This window comes from Chiloscyllium plagiosum, unplaced genomic scaffold (genome assembly GCF_037043375.1).
Source record: "Chiloscyllium plagiosum isolate Xiang-an unplaced genomic scaffold, Cpla_swu_hap1 HiC_scaffold_47, whole genome shotgun sequence".
NCBI classification, from domain to species: domain Eukaryota; kingdom Metazoa; phylum Chordata; class Chondrichthyes; order Orectolobiformes; family Hemiscylliidae; genus Chiloscyllium; species Chiloscyllium plagiosum.
The window spans coordinates 2,652,160-2,672,537 of NW_028270185.1; the positions used below are offsets into that span (position 1 = coordinate 2,652,160).

Genomic DNA, 20,378 nt, shown 5'->3' on the forward strand with positions numbered 1-20,378 from the left:
GAAACAGCAGAGGGAGTGAGTATAATTTGTAACACTATTAGAAAACCAGTACAAACACAATGGGTCAAATGGCTTCCTTTTGTGCTATGATTAATTGCATACAAAGCAATTTGAGATGCTTGTGAGCAAGGTGATGATGTGAGTCACTGGGCAAATCCAATCCTTATATTTCTTTACTGTCACTGGAAGAAAGCCAGCAACTTGGAGTGTCCACAGTGCACATTAAACAAGAGGCTACGTGGCTCTTCCCTGTGTCATAGTTGCAACCAGCTGCTTTTAACACTTCCCATTTTAGCTTCTTAAAATTTTGCCTTGGGTAGCTTGCACCTGAAAGTAACCCTCCCACCTGAGATTGGTTTTAAATCATCTGTCGACCAAATCAGTCTTTGGTTCTCCAGTCACACACCATGTTGAGACCTAGTTCTCTCAAACATATACAAGTTGAAAAGATCTTATGATTCAGTCACATGCAATGTAAAAGCTCACCTTAAAGCAAGTTGCAACATCTTTCAAATAAAATCTTGCTTGCCTATCATCTATACCGTTACTCTCAAACAAACTATCAAATTGCTTTTACCTAATTGGTTACTGATTTAAAATGCCATACTGTCCAAATTTTTTAACTATATGGGAACCTACTAATGAGTATGCATTGGAGATTCAGGGGAATCAATCATGGAACAAAATGTTGTATATAAAACTATAAAGGGAGCTTTGCTCTCTATGTACCTAACCCCATGCTGTACCTGTTTAGAGTGTATTTGAAGGGGACAGTGTAGAGAGAGAATTACTTTCAGTTTAAGAGAATTGAGAGAGATTTAATCTGTATCAAACCCCATGACTATATCTGCCCTGATATGAACAGTGTAAAGGGAGCTTTATTCTGTATCTACCCATATACTGTGCCTGCTCTGGGAATGTTTGATGTTAACGTTTGACCAGTGAAATGGGAAAGTTGTATTCTCAGCACAAAAATCGTATAACTTTATGCACCTTAAAACCTAAATTACAAATTCTTATCAACTTAGGTAAAGAGAATGGGTAGCACATAACAAGGCTGTAATTAATCAGAGCTTTAGTCTCATACTGGATGTCATTACCTGGAATATGCTGAAATTAAAATAAAATGCAAAATTGTTTCAGGAAGTTATTTCTTACTTTTTGTAAAGATTGAGTTGAAGTTTAGTTAACTCACGAGGCACTTGATTGATTGACCATTGATCTTTAGTCACTGCTCCTGAAGATAATTTTTAAAATTGGCAATCGTTTAAATAAATTAAAAGCCACATTATAGAAACATGGATTTGGGTTGGTGAGATTGAAAATGTTTTAGTCTCCAGTTTCCCAATGTTTTATTTTGATTCTAAATGTATGATCTGCCAGTGACCCTCTGTTAATGGTTGTGTAATGATTGTGGGCAGGACTTAGTCCATTCAAGATCCATTCTGTGAGAAACAAACTGTACAGCACTCATGCCTGAGCTCGCTGACTTATAATGACTCCCAGTCCAGAAAAAGCAGTTAAGATTCTCCCCCCTTGTTACTAACTCTTTATAAAGACCTGGTTCCCCTCCTCTTTCCACTGTAACCTTCTCCTTCTAATTGTGGTCTCTGATTATTTTCCCTGGAGTGTCAGAGGTGAATCATCAAGGTCTTTTAGAGGGCATAGGTTAAAGCTGAGAGAGGAAATATTGTTAGGTGGAAGGTGGTACATGTATTGAATGAGATGCCAGAGGAAGTGGTGGAGGCTGGTAAAATGACAACATTTAAAAGGCATCTGGATGGGTATATGAATAGGAAGGGTTTAGAGAGGTATAGGCCAAGTGCTGGCAATGGGACTAAATATGTTTAGGATATCTGGTCAGCATGGACGAGTTAGGTCAAAAGGTCTGTTTCAGTGCTGTACATGACCATGCACCCTTGGTAGCATTCCCCTTAATGGCTCTGCTGTGGTTGGAGTGTCCCAAATCTGGTAATCCCTACGTAAAAACTCTTCTCTATAATATTACTGCTCTAAACTTTCACCAAAAATTTATCCTAAAACATCTCATGGGTCGCTCATTCCTCGAATTTTGTTTGATGACCATCCCATCATCTCGAGAGGGAAGACATTGCCACTGCGATGACAAGGCGCTATATAAACTCAAGTTGTTGTTGTTCGGGATGCGCCCTGAGAGCGATGGGAGGATTAAGAACTACAACCCCCGGCGTGCCCTGCGCCGACGCTATCCCATAGTTTCCGGCACACTGTGACATCACGTCCTAATCCCGCCCGCTCCCCCGATGGCAACCGAACGTGATGACGGGGCTACCGTAAGATGGACAGCTCGATTAACCAATGGAACCGCGGTAGATGAGAGGGGCAGGCCACAGCACCCATCAATGAGCGAAGGCCGACGGCGAAGCCCCCATCAAGTTAGTGCGACCTGGCAGGTTTGGCGCGGCCGATTTTCTCCCTCCTTCCCCGCCCCCCCCTCCCTCCCCTTCCGACGTGGGGGCCCGCCATTGGAACCCCCCCCCTCCCCCATCATCCACCTCAGCACCACAGGTGAGGAGGGGGGAAAAATCGAGAAAATTCGACGGCGGATGGGTAAATAATTGATGTTTTTGACTAAATGTCGGGTACGGGCTGTCGAACGGGGTCGATTGGATGACATTTATTTTTATTTTCTCCTCACCCCCCCTCCCCTTTTTAGAAACATGTTGGGGTGGGGGAGAGAGAGACGGGGAACGGGAAGAGGAGGGTTAGGCCTCGAACATCACTTGAGGGAGGGTAGGGTAGGGTAGGGAAGGGGTGATGGGTGTTGAAGTGCCTCCATGACGGGCTGAGGGTTGGAGGGGTTTGGCTGTGGGGCTGGACAGAGGGTGTTGACCATTCCCCTGGCCTGGAAAGGGAGGGGAGTAAAACCACAAACATCTCATGTCTCTGCGTGTGTGGGAAAAGGGGGGAGGGAGAGGTGGCTGTGAGGAGAAGCCAAAGCTGCTCAGCCTCACGTTTTATCATTTATCTCCCACTCACTCTCACAACACACCAAATAAAAACCCACCCCAGTTCCCAAGGCAAACCTACTCCATCCTGGTGGAAAGTCTGAGCGTTGGTATGTAGATCTTCTCCCTCTTTTGCCTCCAGATCTGCTTCCCCGCCACTTTTTTTTATTCTATTTTTTTTAAATTTTGTTTTCAAAGGAATTTCAGTCTGGTATTCTTTCTTTGGTTCTTTTTTATACCCTCTTGTGGGAAAGCATATTTAAGGGAGGAAGATTACTTTTACTCTGAAATAGAACTCATTGCAGCATTTTAGTGAGTTTGATTGAAAAAAGATTGCATGACACAGCTGAACTGTTCGTGTCATCACTTTCAGATCATTTTGTAGCTTAAAAAAGAACTGGTCCTGTTCTATTTATAATTTTGGTGTCCTGCTATATCTACCTAAAAGTTATAAATATCAGTGTGTTGTCAAGAGTGTTTTTTGTGTACACAGTGTATGATTAGTCTAAAGAATGAATTTTACATCTATTCAAAATATTGTATGTGAGTTGTTCGGTATGGTGAACTTCTCTTGTTAGGGAGTTTTAGCATATTTTAACATCTATTAAACTTGATGTCAAAAAGTTATGATTAACAAGTTTAATATTTTTGAAAAGCACCTTGGCTAACTTTATTAGTACAGTTTTTGTTGTGGTTGGCTAACTGCAACCTGTGAGTTACCTGTTGCTCATGATTATCTGCTGATGTGAATTATGAATTAACAACTGATGGTGAAAGGAAACTGTTCTCACTTAAAGGCTGAATGCCAATTACATTCAACGTTTCAGTTTATTGTTGAGTATTCCAAAGTAGTATGACTTTAAATATGGTAAGATGATTAATATTGAGTGCTGTACCTTCCCACTTTGGACATAATGTGAACATGAAATAATTCCTCATTAAAATATACAGTGGATCCCCCTCCCCTCTCTCTCTCATGCCTGAACACTGGTGAAACCTGGGATTGGCTACAATCTAAATTTTGCTGTACCCATTCAGAGTTAGATTTCTGAATTGAGGATTTTTTTTGCTGTGAGCTTCATGTTGTGAATGCATTGAGACTGTCAAGAAGTCTGGCTTGACAGTCTTGTGCTTGGGTTTTCTTTGCTCCCAGGGCAAAATGTTTATTCTGGGTTTGAGCCCAACTTTGGAGGGTTCTTTTATATTGAGCCATAGAAGAGAAATTCATTTTAGATTTATTATTTGACAAGTGCTCCTTGGATGCTACCTGACCTGCTGTGTTTTTCCAACACCACTGTCATCTAGACTCTGATTTCTAGCATCTACAGTCCTCACTTGTGCCTTATTATTTGATAAGTTTATTGAGAATGCTTATTTGCTGCACTTGATGTATTCTGCTTATATATATGCTGCTTCTGACTTGTACCAACCAGGTGCCCTTTTTATTCATCTGAGTCTTTGTGGCGATTATCGTTGGCTATTCAACCGTGTGAGGTAGCCTGGTCAATAATGAGAGCAGGGTTGCTGGCTGGTTTCTTTTCCATAATCGAGACTCACCAAAGTAAGCTTAACATCAGTCTCCCATCTCTGCACCTTGGTGAGGACATCAGCCGGTAGTTAACAACGATCTTTCTGGAAGAGTGCAAGTGTATTTGGTAGGTTGGGTGTCAGCAGTTAGTCTAATCTGGCTGATGGCCCAAAATGTGGGCTTGGGGGCAGTGATATGGAGTTTGGGGTGGGGTTGTGTGGCTCTTTTTAAAATTCTGGCAGCATAGTATTTGACTAACTTGAGAAAGGCAGTAATGACACCAAAAGCATCTGATACTTTCAAAATAAGTCTCAGTTTTCTTTGTTGGTTGAATCTGTTTCATCTTTGCAATTCCTCTCCAGTATCTATCACCAGACTTCCCTTTTTCCAACTTGTCTTTCCATAATTTTGACAGTTAACAATTTGTCACCTATCAATCTTCTGTTGTGGGTGAATGATGAATCTGACTTTTGACTACACTTTTCAGAATGGTCAAAAGGGCAGGATGCTCTTATGATAAGCAGTATGACTCTGGCTGATTTATTCTCCACCTGTCAGCTTAGAAGCAAAACTACCTGTAGCGCCATAGTTGCCTCCTTTATGATCAGCCAAGATCAGACCTTGGACATTCTGCTGCTGTATGGCTCAGCTGCACAACAGGGCAGTGATGCAGCAGCTAACCTGACTTGTTTTGTGGTGTATAAATTGTTTAAAGTAATTTGTAGGTAAAGAGATATTTAAGAAAAGGCTGATGTTTAATTTGGAAATATTTTAATATTGCATGACAGCAGAATACAAAAAGTACATTGAAGCTGAAGTAGTTTTGTTTTGTCTGATTCTGTGTATAGATTAGAATTAAGTGCGAGGACAGGGGTACTGATACTTTATAACCTATGATTCATGATGCTGTACTCATCTGGCTTGCACGAGGCTATGTGGACCTGAATATCTCTAGCTTAATTCCTGATCTGTGGTGGCAGTGAGGGCTCATGTCAGTGAGCTTAATACCACTGGATCATGGAAGAGAAAACATAAAATAGGCTTTCTGTTCCTGGCTGCAATTTAGTGAGCCCTAGTCCCAAGTGTATAGAAGCAGTAATGGGATTGGTCCTAAGAGGTTGTACAGGATCATGACGTGGGCTGTCTTGGCTGGTTCTTTGGGTGAGGTTCCAGAGGGTTGTTGCTGCTAACAAATTGTATTGCTCAAGAAAGATAGACTTGCATCTATACAACACCTTCATAAGTCAGAATGTTTCAAAGTACTTTAAAACCATGATGAAGTTTTAAAACTACAGTGTGGCAGCCAATTGTGCACAGTAAGCTCCACAAAGAACATCATCCCATCTACTTCACCTGATTTAGAGAGAAATACTGACCAGGGCTTGTCTCTGAAAACATCCCATAGCAATATTTGATATCAGACTGAGAACTAGTCTTTTCTCTTAGTTGAGCATCTTGTCTGAAAAGTAACGCCTCAGTGCACCCTAGGATTGCACGTGGGAGTGTCAGTCTGGATTATTTGTGTCTAGAGTGGGACTCTAATCTACAACACTCAAGCTAGTATGTGAATGTTATTTACCAAACCACAACTAAAATTCAACAAAGATTCCCAGCTGAACACTGAGCACATGAGAGAGGTTGGATGATATAATTGGTTTGAAACCAATTGTTTTTCAGTTTCCTGGTAGTCAGGAATCCTGGTTTTCAGGATGCAAAGGAGCAATTGAAGACATTTTCTTTTCTAGTTGTGGGTTTCAAAAATGTAGTCTTCACAGAAAGCAGATGTCTTATCGTACAGAAGAAAGTTGTTGTGCCTATCGTCTGCATTGGCCCTTCAAGTGAGCATCATTGCCTAGTGCCAATCTCTTGCTCTTTTCCCATATGCTTGTTTTATTTTTATCCAAATCATCTAATGCCCTCTTGAATGCCTCAATTGAAACTACCTCCACTACTCTGAGACAGTGCATTCTCCACCCTAGTGAAAAAGCTTTTTCTTATCACCCATGCTTTGTTTGAATACAATTTTAAATCTATGTCCATTTGTCCTTGTTCCTTTTTCAAGCAGGAACACTTTCTCCCTATCTCCTTTATCCAGCTCACTTTTGAAATTAATTTGGTTGAAGAATAACTCAGTCCATCTGAGCTGTGTTCTTGACGCACCAATGCTATCATTTTACCACATCTGAATTGTGTCCATGTTTTCCGTTTTCATCTTCACAGGAACATATGCCTGAGTCCTTCCTACCTTTAGTCATCCAGGGGATAAAAGAGCTGTCTGGTGACCTGTTCTGGATTTGCTCTTAACAAATGTGAATTTGTCCTTCTGGATACTGCAGTGCGAATGTTTGAGAAGTTAAGGCCATAAGACCTTAAGCCATTCAGCCCCTCTAATTTGCTCTGCCATTAGATTGTGGCTGTTATGTTTCTCAACTCGTTCTCCTGCCTTTTCCCCATAGCTTTTGATGCCCTTACTAATTAAAGACTTGTATAAACTGGTCTTAAATGCATTCAATGACTTAGCCTCCACAGCCCTTTGTGGCAATGTGTTCCACAGATTCACCAAGTTCTGGCTGAAGAAATTCCTTCTCATTTTAGTTCTGAAGGGCCACTCCTTCATTCTGAGGCTGTACCCTCAGTTCCTAGTCTTTCCTAGTGGAAACGTCCATTCTATCTAGGCCTCTCAATATTCTAAGTTTCACGAGATCACGCTTATCTTTGTAAACTCCAAGTACAGACCCAGAGTTCTCAACACTTGCTCATTTGACAAGCCCGTCATCCCTGGGATCATTGTAAACTTCCCCTAGATCCTCTCCAATGCCAGCACATCCATCCTTAAATACAGGGCCCATAAGTGTTCTCAATGTTCCAAATGCAGCCTGACCAGAGCCTTATAAAACCTTAGCAGTATATTTCTGCTCTTGTATTCTAACCATCTTGAAATGAATGTTAATGTTCCATTTGTACCTGCACATTAATCTTAAAAGAATTCTGAACTAAGGCACCCAGGTCCCTTTATGCTTCAGGTTTCTGAAGCCTTTCCCCATGTAAAAAAATAGTCGAAACCTTTTCTTCCTACCAAAGTGCATAACCTCTCATATTCCCAAATTGTATTCCATTTGCCGCTACTTCACCCACCTCCCTAGCCTGTCCAAGTCCTTCTGCAGCCTTCCTGCTTCCTCAACACTATCTATCTGCAAACTTAGCAGCAATGCCCTCAGTTCATTAATCTAAATCATTAACGACACCAAACCCTTGGTATCATGGTAGCCCACAAACCTACCAACACACTAAAACAGCTACTAATAAACCTTCAGGACCCTATTACCACCAACCAGCAAAACTAATATCATTTACAAAATACCTTGCAAGGACTGTAGCAAACACTACATTGGACAGACCAGGCAGAAAACAAACTACCAGGATACACTAATACCAACTAGCCACCAAAAGACATGACTCATTATCACTAGTATCCTTACATACAGACAAAGAAGGACACCACTTCAACTGGGACAACACAGCCATCCTAGGAAAGGCTAAACAGAGAAACGCACGGGAATTCCTAGAGGCCTGGCATTCAAACAAGAGCTCCATCAATAAACACATTGATTTGGACCTCATTTACCAACCTCTGAGAAAAAGAACCAGAAATGATATCATCCACCTTAACAGACCAACACACACACATAGAAAGCAGGATAGAACACCAGTGCTTCACCGGAGACTCGCTGATGATGTCACCTAGCATGGTGACAAAACATCTGAAAACAATCCTTCCAGCTCAGCGAGCAAACTTACAACCTGAGCTACAAATCTTCTCAAAAATTGCAAATCATTAATGTATAACATGAATAGTTATACATCTCAATATTTATTCCTAGGTAAGCCCATTCACCATTTTACCCCTCATACTGTGTTTCTTCAACATGTGCCTTATGTAGTTGAAGGAACTGAGTATCACCTTTCCTCAAACCACCACCAGTATCTTAAAACAAAAATGCTAGAAATACAACCGGTCAATCAGCAGCTAAGAGAATCAACACATTTTGATGTGTATTTTTTTTAGTGTTAAATCTTCAAAATGTGAGTCTCTGTCTTCATCAGTACTGACCCATGTGTTTACTATATCTTCTAGTTTGTTTCAGATGTTCATGTCTGCAATATTTTTGGCTTTTTTGTCATTCACGTTCTGGTTTCCAAGAGGAGTACATGTTTTCTGTTTTCCTCTTCACAGGAACATATGAGAAAATACCATTTCAGGTATTTTAGCACACTCCCTTTTATTTCAGAAAAATGTAGATTCAAAAGAAAAAAAGGCGGTTTTGTGAACACCATTTGCTGTCTGATACCTCATCCAAGTGACCATGTGTTTAGAGCACAGAACAGTGTTGTGCCGAGCATTTATCTTAATCTAAGATCAACCTAACCTACAGACCCATCAATTTATTGCCATCCATGTGCTTGTCCAGCAGTCACTTTAATGACTCTAATGTCTCCGACTCTCCTGCCTCCATTGGCGCTGCATTCCACTCACTCGCCACTCTATGTATAGAACCTACATTTAACATCTCCCCTATTCCTTCCTCCAATCACCTTAAAATTATGACCCCTCGTGACAGCCAATTCTGCCCTGGGGGAGAAGCCTCTGGCTATCTACTCTATCTATGCCTCTCATTGTCTTGTATACCTCTATCAAGTCACCCCTTTCTTCCTTCTCTCCAGTGTGAAAACCAGACCTCACTCAACCTCTCTTCATAAGACAAGCCCTCCAATCCAGGCAGTATCCTGGTAAATCTCTTCTGCACCCTCTCTAAAGCGTCCACATCTTTCCTATAATGCAACTGGACACAATATTCCAAGTGTGGTCTAACGAGGGTTTTATAGAGCTGCAGCAACACCTCACAGCTTTTAAACTCAATCCCCCGTTAATGAAAGCCAAAACACCGTATGCTGTCTTAACAACTTTTTCAACTTGGGTGGCAACTTTGAGGGACCTATGTTTGTGGACTCCAAGATCCTGCTGTTCCTCCATACTGTCAAGAATCCTGTCTTTAACCCTGTATTCAGCATTCAAATTTGATCTTCCAAAATGAATCATTTCGCATTTATCCAGATGTAAGACTCACTGGTCTATAATTCCTAGGGATATCCCTATTCTCTTTCTTCAACAGAGGAACAACATTTGCCTCCTTCCAGTCATCTGGTACTACTCCATGGAGAGTGAGAATACAAAGATCATGGCCAGAGGCGCAGCAATCTCATTCCTCACTTACTGTGGTAACCTTGGATATATCTGGTCTGGCCCTGGGGACTTTTCTATCTTGATGCTTCCCAGAGTTTCCAGCACATCCACTTCCTTAATATCAATCTGTTCAAGTCTATTAACCTGGTCCACGGTGTTCCCACAATCAACAAGGTCCCTCTCTCGAGTGAATACTGAAGCCGAAAACTGTTCGGGCCTCCCCCACCTCTTCAGATACCAGGCACAAGCTCCCTCCACTATCTCTGATCGGCCTTACCCTCCCTCTGATCATTCTCTTATTCCTCCAGTAAGCATCGAACGCCTTTGAGTTTTCCCTAATCCTTCCCGCCAAGGCTTTTTTGTGACCCCTCCTAGCTGTCCTCGGTCCATTTGAGTTCTTTCCTAGCTACCCTTTCTCTAAACCTGTGCCTGATCCTTGCTTCCTCATCCTTAAATAAGCATCCTTCTTCCTCTTGACGAGAAGCTCCTCTTGTCATCCAAGGCTCGTTCACCTTACCATTCCTTGCCTGTCTCAGTGGGACAATAAGTGCTCCTTAAACAGCCTCCACATTTATGTTGTGCATTTCCCATAGAACAATTGTTCCCAATTTATACTCCAGCTCCTGTCCAATAGCAGTATAATTTCCCCTCTCCCAATTAAATACCTTCCCAAACTGTCCTGTCCTTCTCCATGGCTATGGTAAAGGTGAGGCAGTTGTGGTCACTCACTGAAATCTTGTCCCACCAAGAGATCTGACACCTGGCCTGGCTCATTGTCTAGCATCAAATCCAATATGGCCTGCCTCCTCGTTGGCCTATCTACATATTGAGCCAGGAATCCTTCCTGGACACACCTGACAATCGGCTTCATCCGGACCATCTGCGCTCAGGAGGTTACAATCAGTATCGGGGAAGTTGAAGTCACCCATACAACAACTCTGTTACATCTGCACCTCTCCAAGATCTGCTGTCCAATCTGTTCTTCCATCTCTCTGCTGCTATTGTGTGTGTGTGTGGGGCGAGGGGGGGAGGGTCTATAGAAAACATCCAATAAAGTGACTGCTCCTTTCCTGTTTCTGACTTCTACCCATACTGACTCAATAGACAAACTCTCCTCAACAATCTCCTTTTCTCTAACAATGCTACTCCCCCTCCTCTTTTACCCTGGTCTTTTTAAAAGGTCTAAACCCTGGAACATCCAGCAACCATTCCTGTGAAATCCATGTCTCCATTATGGCCACAACATCGTAGTTCCAAGTACTGATCCATGCCCCAAAGTTCATCACTCTTATTCCTGACACTCCTTGCATTGAAACAGACTCACTTTAACCCATCTCTTTGCCCTATCAACAATGTATCGTTCCTGACAGACTCTCTGCATTCTATTTCTGCCCTTTTCAACAACTACCCTCTCCTCTGATCTATATCTCTGGTTCCCATCCCCCTGCCAAACTAGTTTGAACTCTCCTGAAGTGCTCCAGCAAATGTCCCACCCAGGACATTGGTGTCCCTCCAGTTTTAAGTGCAGACTGTCCTTCATGTACAGGTCCCACCTTCCCCAGAAGGTACCCCAATGATCTATGTATCTGACGCCCTCCCTCTTGTACCAGTTCAGTAGCTGTATATTTAGCTGCACTCGCTCACTTTTCTTTGCCTCACAAACACGTGGCACCAGTAGTAATCCTCAGATTACTACTCTGCTCATCCTGCATTTTAGCTTCCAACCTAATTCCCTGAAATCACTTTAGATCCTCATCCCTTTTCTTAGCTATGTCGTGATGCCAATATGCACCATGACTTCTGGCTGCTCACCCAACCCCTTCAGAATCTTGTAGACTCGATCAGAGACATCCTAGACCCTGGCACCTGGGCAGCAACATAGCTTCCAGGAGTCCAACTAGTATTTTTCTATTCGCCCCCCCCCCCCCCCCCCCCCCCCCCACCATTATCTGAGCCAAAGAGCCAGAATCATTGCCAAACACCTGGCCACTGGCTTTCTCCTGGCAGGTTGTTAAACAACCCACCACCACCACCACCAAAGCAGTAACCAAAATGGTATACTGTTATTGAGAGGAACACCACATAGGATCCTTGCACTGTCTACTTGTTCCCTTTCTGTCCACTGACTGTAACCCATCTACCTTTTTCCTGTACCTGAGGTGAGACTACCTCCCTGTAACTTCTCTCTACTACCCCCTCTATCTCCCAAATGATCCGAAGTTTATCCCACTCCAGCTCCTAATGTGGTTTTCGAGGAGCTGGAGTTGGGTGCACTTCCCACAGGTGAAGTCAATGGAGACACTAGTGGAGACTCTTACCTCATGCATCCTACAGGAGGAACATTTTCAATGTCCTGAATTCCTAAAGAGACTATTGAAAAAAACTGGCAACCTTACCGAATTAATGCACAGAACCTTATTTTTTTGGTTAGAGGACGAGGATAGGTGGGAGACACTAAGTAGTGTTTCGGGTAAAGCAGCCGTCCAAATATATTACCTCACTTACCCAGCAGTCCTGTGTTTGCTCCTGTTCAGTGTGCGCTCTGCCCATTCACAAGGTAAGTTATTAAAAGTTTAATTTACCTCCCTGGCAAGTTTAACAACATCCTTCCTATAGGAGGGAGACCCCGGAATTGCACACGATATTCCAAGTGTGGCCTAACCAATGTTCTGTACAGCTGAATATGTCCTGTGAACTTCTATACTCTATGTTCTGACCAATAAAGGCAAAAATATCAAACACTTTCAGTATCTTATCTACCTCTGACTCCCCTTTAAGGATTTTTAGAAAAGAAATATGCAAACTCCATTCCCTAATTTCTGAGCCTGTGTATTGGCAACTCTTCAGACTGAACCACACTGTTCGGAATCTTAATGTTATATCAAACTTGGGATAAGATTTCTATATTTACTTCATCTGTAAGAACATTTCTGGATCAGTAGTGCATGACTTTGTCATTTCTTCGGCTCGTTTGTGGACCAGGCCCAGTAAACTATACTCCTGTTTCTTAGGTTCTTGTCTGTCGCTGAAATTCCCATTCATGCCTTGACTATTCCAAGGCACTGCTACCATTCACAAGCAGAGTTTAGAATGTTCTCGAGCTTCTGTCTTAACTTGTTTTGCTACCTGCCCTCCTTATATTTACATTGGTGCATGATCAAATGGCCTTGTCCCTTCATATCTTTGCCATCTCCTTCAGCCCTGCAACCACACTAGCTCTCTGTGCTCCCATCTACTTTGCTTTCTTGTGCAAGCCTGATTTTGTTCACACCACCATTGGTAACAATGAATGTATCTGACTCGACACTAAACTCTCAAATCCCTTAATGAGTTTGAAGAAGATTTGTAGCTCAGATTAAGATTCTGGGTGTAAGTTTGGCTGAGCTGGAAGGTTTGTTTTCAGATGTTTTGTCACCATGCTAGGTAACATCATCAGTGAGCCTCCAGTTAACTACTGGTGTTATGGCCTGTTTTCTATTTGTGTTTAGGTTTCCTTGGGGTGGTGACATCATTTCAGGTTGTGATGTGCTTCCTGTTCATTTTTCTTAGAGGCTGATAGATGAGATCCAAGTCAATGTGTTTGTTGACAGAGTTCCAGTTGGAATGCCATGCTTCTAAGAATTCTTGTGCATGTCTCTGTTTGGCTTGTCCTAGAATGGATGTGTCATCCCAGTCAAAGTGGTGTCCTTCCTCCTCTGTATGTAAAGATACTAGTGAGAGTGGGTCATGTCTTTTTGTGGCTAGTTGATGTTCATGTATCCTGGTGGCTAGTTTTCTGCCTGTTTGTTCAATGTAGTGTTTGTGACCGTTCTTGCAAGGTATATTTTGTAAATGACATTCATTTTGCTTGTTGTCTGTATAGGATCTTTTAAGTTCATTAGCTAGTATTTTAGTGTGTGGGTTTGTGGGCTACCATAATGCCAAGAGGTCTTGAGTAGTCTGGCAATCATTTCAGAGACGTCTATGTAGGGCAGAGTGGCTAGGGTTTCTGGGCGCATTTTGTCTTTTTCTCAGCAACAAAGAAAAACAAATTGTCGGACTGTGTTCATTGGGTACCTGTGCTCTTTTGAATACAATGTTCATATGACTTTCTTCTGCTCTTCGTAGTTCCTTGGTGCTGCAGTGTGTGGTGGCTCGTTGAAATAAAGTTCTAACCTCAACACACACAATAGAAAGGGGGTCGTAACAACAGTGTTTCACCAGAGGCTCACTAATGTTACCGAGTATAGTGATAAAACGTTTGAAAGTGTACCTTCCAACTCAGCGAGCAAACTTACATCCAGAATCTAAAACCCCCCTCAATATCTCACTATTGCTTTCTTTCTGTCCTCACTTGAGATGCTCCTAAAACACACCTCTGTCTTTGTGGATTTTTAATATTCAGTGCATCTTTGAAGTGGCTTAGAATGTGTTATTATATTTAAAGGTGCTGTGTAGTTGCCAATAATTTCTAATGATTTCAATCTACAGTACAAATGAAGTCCTGAATCCATTTTTTGTAGTTAGTGCAATAGGTAGCTCCTCTTTCATTACGAGGAAATGTAACTATCAATATACCCCTTGCCCCTCCTGAATATAGTGACATGGGATCCAGCTCTCACTTAACCCTCACTCAAATGATAATTCACTTTTCAACCTAGTGTTAGCAGGAAATTTAATCATAGAAGATATCACCAGCAGATCTTATCTAACCCTTGCCTAATGTGAAAAAGCATTTTCCAACATGGATTGAAAGATCAGAAATAGGAACTATTGGGAAATTTTTCTCCCCCTCCTAGTTAGTGGCCATGGCTGTGATCTGTGCATCCTAGTTTCCCGTGAGGACCGGCGTTCAGTGTACAATTGTCTGTCATTTAGAATCACGTGTTGCAGTGCAATTGCCTATTGAGTTATCAAAGTAGCAGTCTATGCTGAAGATAGTGTTTAGTATGAAACACAAAGTAAAATTTATCATTTAAGCTGAGAACAAGGTTCTTGATATTTTGTTTTATTATTTAATGTTTACAAGATGAGCACGGTGTGATAATTGAACATTTCTTGCCATTACTCCCAACTTTTCTCCACCTATTGCAGCCCATTAGCTGAGAGCATAAGTAGGTGGCATTCCAGCCATTGAGTTTGGGCTTTTTTCTACACAACTGTGCGTTGTGTTGTCATTTTATGGATCATGAGCTTCCTGGATAGTATTGTGGTGAAACAAGGCCAGTGAGTTTGGCTAAACCAGTTGCAGGATGGGGCGATTTATGTGTAAGCAGTCGGTTTCTGAAGACCCTGTGATTTTTCTTGCTTAACTGTTGAACAAGTTAAATTTCAAATGAAACTTTTTGCAAGCAGCTTGCTATCCATAGCCCATGAAATAGAAATATGACATGCTTTTAGGTTTCTGTATTAAAGATCTCTTTGTAAATTGATCATGAAAAAATAGGCCTAGTAAGTTTGAGCACTGTCCTCTGGTTGTGCTGTTGAAATCACCTCCAAACAGACCCCACCACCAAGGATATATTCCCCTCCCCTCCCCTATCAGCGTTCCGGAAAGACCACTCCCTCCGTGACTCCCTCGTCAGGTCCACACCCCCCACCAACCCAACCTCCACTCCCGGCACCTTCCCCTGCAACCGCAAGAAATGCAAAACTTGCGCCCACACCTCCCCCCTCACTTCCTTCCAAGGCCTCAAGTGATCCTTCCATATCCATCACAAATTCACCTGCACCTCCACACACATCATTTACTGCATCCGTTGCACCCGATGTGGCCTCCTCTACATTGGGGAGACAGGCCGCCTACTTGGGGAACGTTTCAGAGAACACCTCTGGGACACCCGCACCAACCAACCCAACTGCCCCGTGGTTGAACACTTTAACTCCTCCTCCCACTTCGCCAAGGACATGCAGGTCCTTGGCCTCCTCCATCGCCAGACCATGGCAACACGATGCCTGGAGGAAGAGCGCCTCATCTTCTGCCTAGGAACCCTCCAACTACAAGGGATGAATGCAGATTTCTCCAGCTTCCTCATTTCCCCTCCCCCACGTTATCTCAGTCCTAACCCTCGGACTCAGCACCGTCTTCTTGACCTGCAATCTTCTTCCTGACCTCTCTGGCCTATCATCCTCACCTTAACCTCCTTCCACCTATCGCATTTCCAACGCCCCTCCCCTAAGTCCCTCCTCCCTACCTTTTATTTTAGCCTGCTTGGCACACCCTCCTCATTCCTGAAGAAGGGCTTATGCCCGAAACGTCGATTCTCCTGCTCCTTGGATGCTGCCTGACCTGCTGCGCTTTTCCAGCAACACATTTTTCAGCTCTGATCTCCAGCATCTGCAGTCCTCACTTTCTCCCTGTTGAAATCAGGAGCTTGTATTGAAGCTGCTCCATGGTCTGTCTAACTGAATCGTTTCTTCCAGATTATGGTGTTCCATATGGTACTATATACCTTGTCTAAGTTTCCCTGTTTCATGTATCACTCTGCAAAATGTCAGCAGGCTGTTGACAGTGGGAGAATATAATAGATTGGCCTGATCCTATCTTTATACGTTGTTTTGATGCTCACAATCAAAATGGAGTCATGATTGTGAGGGGAAACCTTGGTTTCCCATCTTCTTCACCATTCCTACCACCAGACAATGAAGCCATTTGTAGTATAGAACTCTGATTTGACCCATTCCTCGGCATAAAATAAGGAATCAAACTTTGAGCTGTACTGAGCAACAAATTCAGTCATGCCATTGTGGGATTATTTAGTTTTAACCTATTTCAAAATCAACATGCAAGCCCTAATTGCAGTGAAATGTACTCTGAAATTAAACAGGGTATTTTCACTATTCAGAGACCTGACTGTAAAGAGAAAGTCCTGTTTCCGTTTGAGTGATTTGCAGTGTGATTTTATACAGATTTTTCTCTCTCTATCCAGTGTGTGCCAATGCTGAGTGCTCTTTGAATGCTAATGAATACCAGATGTAGATGGCTGCAGAAATGATGTCATACACTGGGAGTTAGTTCTTGGCTTAATAACTGTTCCAGATGGGACTGCAAAAGGGGTGGGCCTGAGGTGGGGTGGTTGAAAAATATTGTTTTTTAGAAGAATTATGACTTAGTTTTTGTGTTTGTATGCACATTTGGGTATGATTCATTGAGTTCATTGTGTAATTGGGATCTAATAATCTAATACACTGCAGACAATAGGCTTTTTGTATGTTCCTAAAGTTTGTGTTAATTCAATCATTCAAAATTTTTGGAGATGTACCGGATGCAGTATCTACCCAGTTGATAACTTATTTATATAGATCACTTTTTGTATGTGTTGCTGTTACGTTCTGAAACCAAAAATGTATTTTCTTTACAGGTGTTCTAAATTCATTGGTACTCTTCCTCCTCCTTTCCTGTGACCAGTACTATCTCTCCTCAGCATGCACATTTTTCCTGTTCTTGTTAAGCTTAAGCTCTCTATGATGTCCTGAGTGCAGGGAGAAATGTGTTGTAAAAGGAATCATTCCCATAAATGTAAATATTCCTACTCCAGAGTGCTCCCATTAGAATATCATTTCTAAAGAAAAGTATTGAATGTGATTATAATTAAATTTGCAAAAACTTAACCATGCATGTTTGATTTTGTCAAAAGAAAATTTTGAAGTCTGAAACCAAGTTGGTGTTTCTGCAAGTGTCAGTTTATGTGGGCCTGCACCTGTGGTTATCCATGTAGCAAGCCATGAATTGGTGCTCTCAATTCTCCCCACACCTATGTCAATCTGTCTTGTATGTTGCTGCATGACTGGGTGCCAGCAACAGAGTATGGGGATTCAAAAAATCAGAATAGAGCAGATGTTGGAAATCTGAAATAAGCTGAAAATACTTAGCAAGTGAGGTTGCATCTGTGGGGATAAAAATTAAGTTAACATTTCAGGTTGTTGAACTTGCATCATGACTAAGGAAAATTTAAAATGGGATCAGTCTTTAAGTTAATGAGGGGCAGGTGGGGAAGAAGTTCAAGGGAAAGGTCTGTGATAACGTGGAAAGCAGGAATAGTAGGCATAAATGTTGGAGGGAGATTGAACTTTTTTGTCACTTCAGATTTCCAATTTTAGTTGCAACACTTGGAGAAAAGAGAGTAGTTCTCAGTTTATTTCTTAACAATACATACAGGTTTCGGTGAAGACCTAAGAGCAGAATGAATTGCACAAAGCGTGTCCAAGGAGAAAAGAGAATTGTAGAAATTGGCTCAAAAGTCCACTTAGAAAATGTGTATTTAGCATTACTATGTTATTGATGTTTTTGTTTTGTTTTAAACAGTGACAACATGAAACCCTAACTTCAAGAGGCAAGATTAGGAAAGAAGCTTTCAATGGTCTCCTATCAGAACACTCCTGAAATTGTTTCATCATTCAATTGCCAGTGTTGACGGTGGTCTCTTGGACTGTTGCATCTTGAAGGAGAGGGGGCTGGTGAAAAGAGAATATTGGATCGCCTCAAAATGTTTGGACAGAAAAGACACCGACTCCTACAAAGTCGGTAATCTTACTATCCAAGCTGAAAACATGTGACGTTCTTCTGTCAGTTGGGAGCCAGAGAGAGAGAGAGACAGATAATCGTGCAGGCTTGCGATCATGATGTTTCGGGATCAAGTTGGTGTGCTAGCTGGGTGGTTTAAAGGATGGAATGAATGTGAGCAGACAGTAGCCCTGTTATCTCTGTTGAAGAGGGTCAGTCGGACCCAGGCTCGCTTTCTTCAGATCTGCTTGGAGCATTCGCTGGCCGACTGCACTGACATCCACATACTAGAAGGTGAAGCCAATGATGCTGGTAAGTCTTGTTTCCTTCAACCTGGGCCTCAGTCATCAAAATTAATTAAAATTCTTGTCTTTCGATGTTTTAATGAAAGCTGGAATTTTCATACTCTTGCATTTTGCAGTATGGATTATTGAATGGCAGTTGGCAGCAAGAACTGATGTAGTGCAAGTTCATGCAGGCTTACTGCTGTATTCCTCATTCAGTTGGCTTGGCTGCATAGAGCAAGTAGCCTAATGCATGTAGTTAATCAAATTCCCAGCTGAGGACTTTGAGTCAGTATTTAAACACTTGGATTTTTTATCTCTGAAAATATGCTGTTTTATGGCATTTAAAATTGGAGATTTTAGACAGTAGTTTCTGGATTAAGTAGTTGATTATTTACTGTCTGATTTTTAAAAATTAATCCATGCAATATGGGTGTCACTAGGCCAGCATTTGACTGCCCATCCTATTTAGTGAGTGGGCAGTTAAGAGTCAACTATATCACTATGATTCTGGACATGAAGTCCAGATCTGGTAAAGACAGCAGATTTCCTTCCCTAAAGGACGTTAATGAATCAGTTTTTTTTTTTGCAACAATCGACATGGTCACTGAAGCCAGTTTTTTTAAGTCCATATTTTCTTATTGAATTCAAATTTCTTCTTCTGCCATGATGGGATTTGAGCTGAAAAATGTGTTGCTGGAAAAGCACAGCAGGTCAGGCAGCATCCAATGAGCAGGAGAATCGACATTTCGGGCATAAGCCCTTCTTCAGGATGGGATTTGAACCCGTGTATCTAGAAAATTAGTTTGGGGTACTGGATTATCAACCCAGTGATATTACGATCTTCCACTGTCTATATTACACACAACAGAAATGATTTTAATGGCACTGGTAGACAATTGATGCACATTTATGTCTGACCACTTAATGAATATTGTCTATGATTATTTTGTCAGATTGAGGCACACTGAATCATCCAATCTTTGAATCAAAAATACTGATGTTAACTACTGCCTGATTGTACTTTAGAAGCTGAGAGGAAAACCAAATTCACCCTTAAAATCATTTAAGTTGGACCTTGTCTAGCTGGGAGTAGACAGGATAACAATTCTTTATTTGCACTTGACCCTGATCTTTCACATGTTTTAAATATGGATGTATGAAATTATCTATCATTTCAGTTAAAAATTGCACAAGATCATTTCATAGTTTTAGTTAGTGGCTATGTACATGGATTTGGCAAAGCAGAATGTCAGCCCAACTAATTGATGTCAGTCATTTCGTTTTACGTATTTATTACAATATTAATTTCAACTGTTGATACTTCATTGAGAGCTCTAAAAATTTATCAGATATTGGAAATATTTTGATGTAGCTAATAAACTGACATTAGTTGTCAAAGGAGATTGGCAGATTCAGGAAAATGCCTATGATATATGCTATATGACTAGCGAGTTTTGAGAAGATTTGTAGCTCTGTGTGTAGGTTTGCTCGTTGAGCTGGAAAGTTCGTTTTCAGACGTTTAATGTCTGAAAATGAACCTTCCAGCTCAGCGAGCAAACCTACATCCATACTATATGACTGTTCTATGAAAAACAGCTCTGCTTTTATCAATTTATATTTATATGCAAAGCTTTAAATCTTTATACAGCTTTTATTTGTATAATCACCTGAGATTTTTTATCATCTATGATTTTATTTGGGAATGAATGATTTAGTAAGCTAGCGTCTTTGGGTCAAAATCATAGAATTCCCTCACTGATGGGGTTGAGGGTGTTCCTACAACACATGGACTGCAGTGAATCAGTAGACAATAGGTGCAGGAGTAGGCCATTCTGCCCTTCGAGCCTGCACC

The 20,378-nt window shown here is 41.7% G+C and overlaps 1 protein-coding gene across 3 annotated transcripts in view; it reads left to right on the forward strand.

Annotated features, from left to right (window-relative positions):
- Positions 1-2,465: 2,465 nt before the first annotated feature.
- samd4b (sterile alpha motif domain containing 4B) overlaps positions 2,466-20,378 on the forward strand; it is an 89,714-nt gene continuing 71,801 nt past the window's right edge. For 2 of the 3 annotated variants that reach the window (XM_043680711.2, XM_087984045.1), the window contains exons 1-2: positions 2,466-2,589; positions 18,042-18,551. In XM_043680711.2, coding sequence (XP_043536646.1) covers positions 18,356-18,551 — 196 coding nt within the window. In that variant the 5' untranslated portion in view covers positions 2,466-2,589; positions 18,042-18,355. The remainder of the gene's footprint in view (positions 2,590-18,041; positions 18,552-20,378) is intronic. The other variant, XM_043680712.2, reaches the window with a different exon arrangement.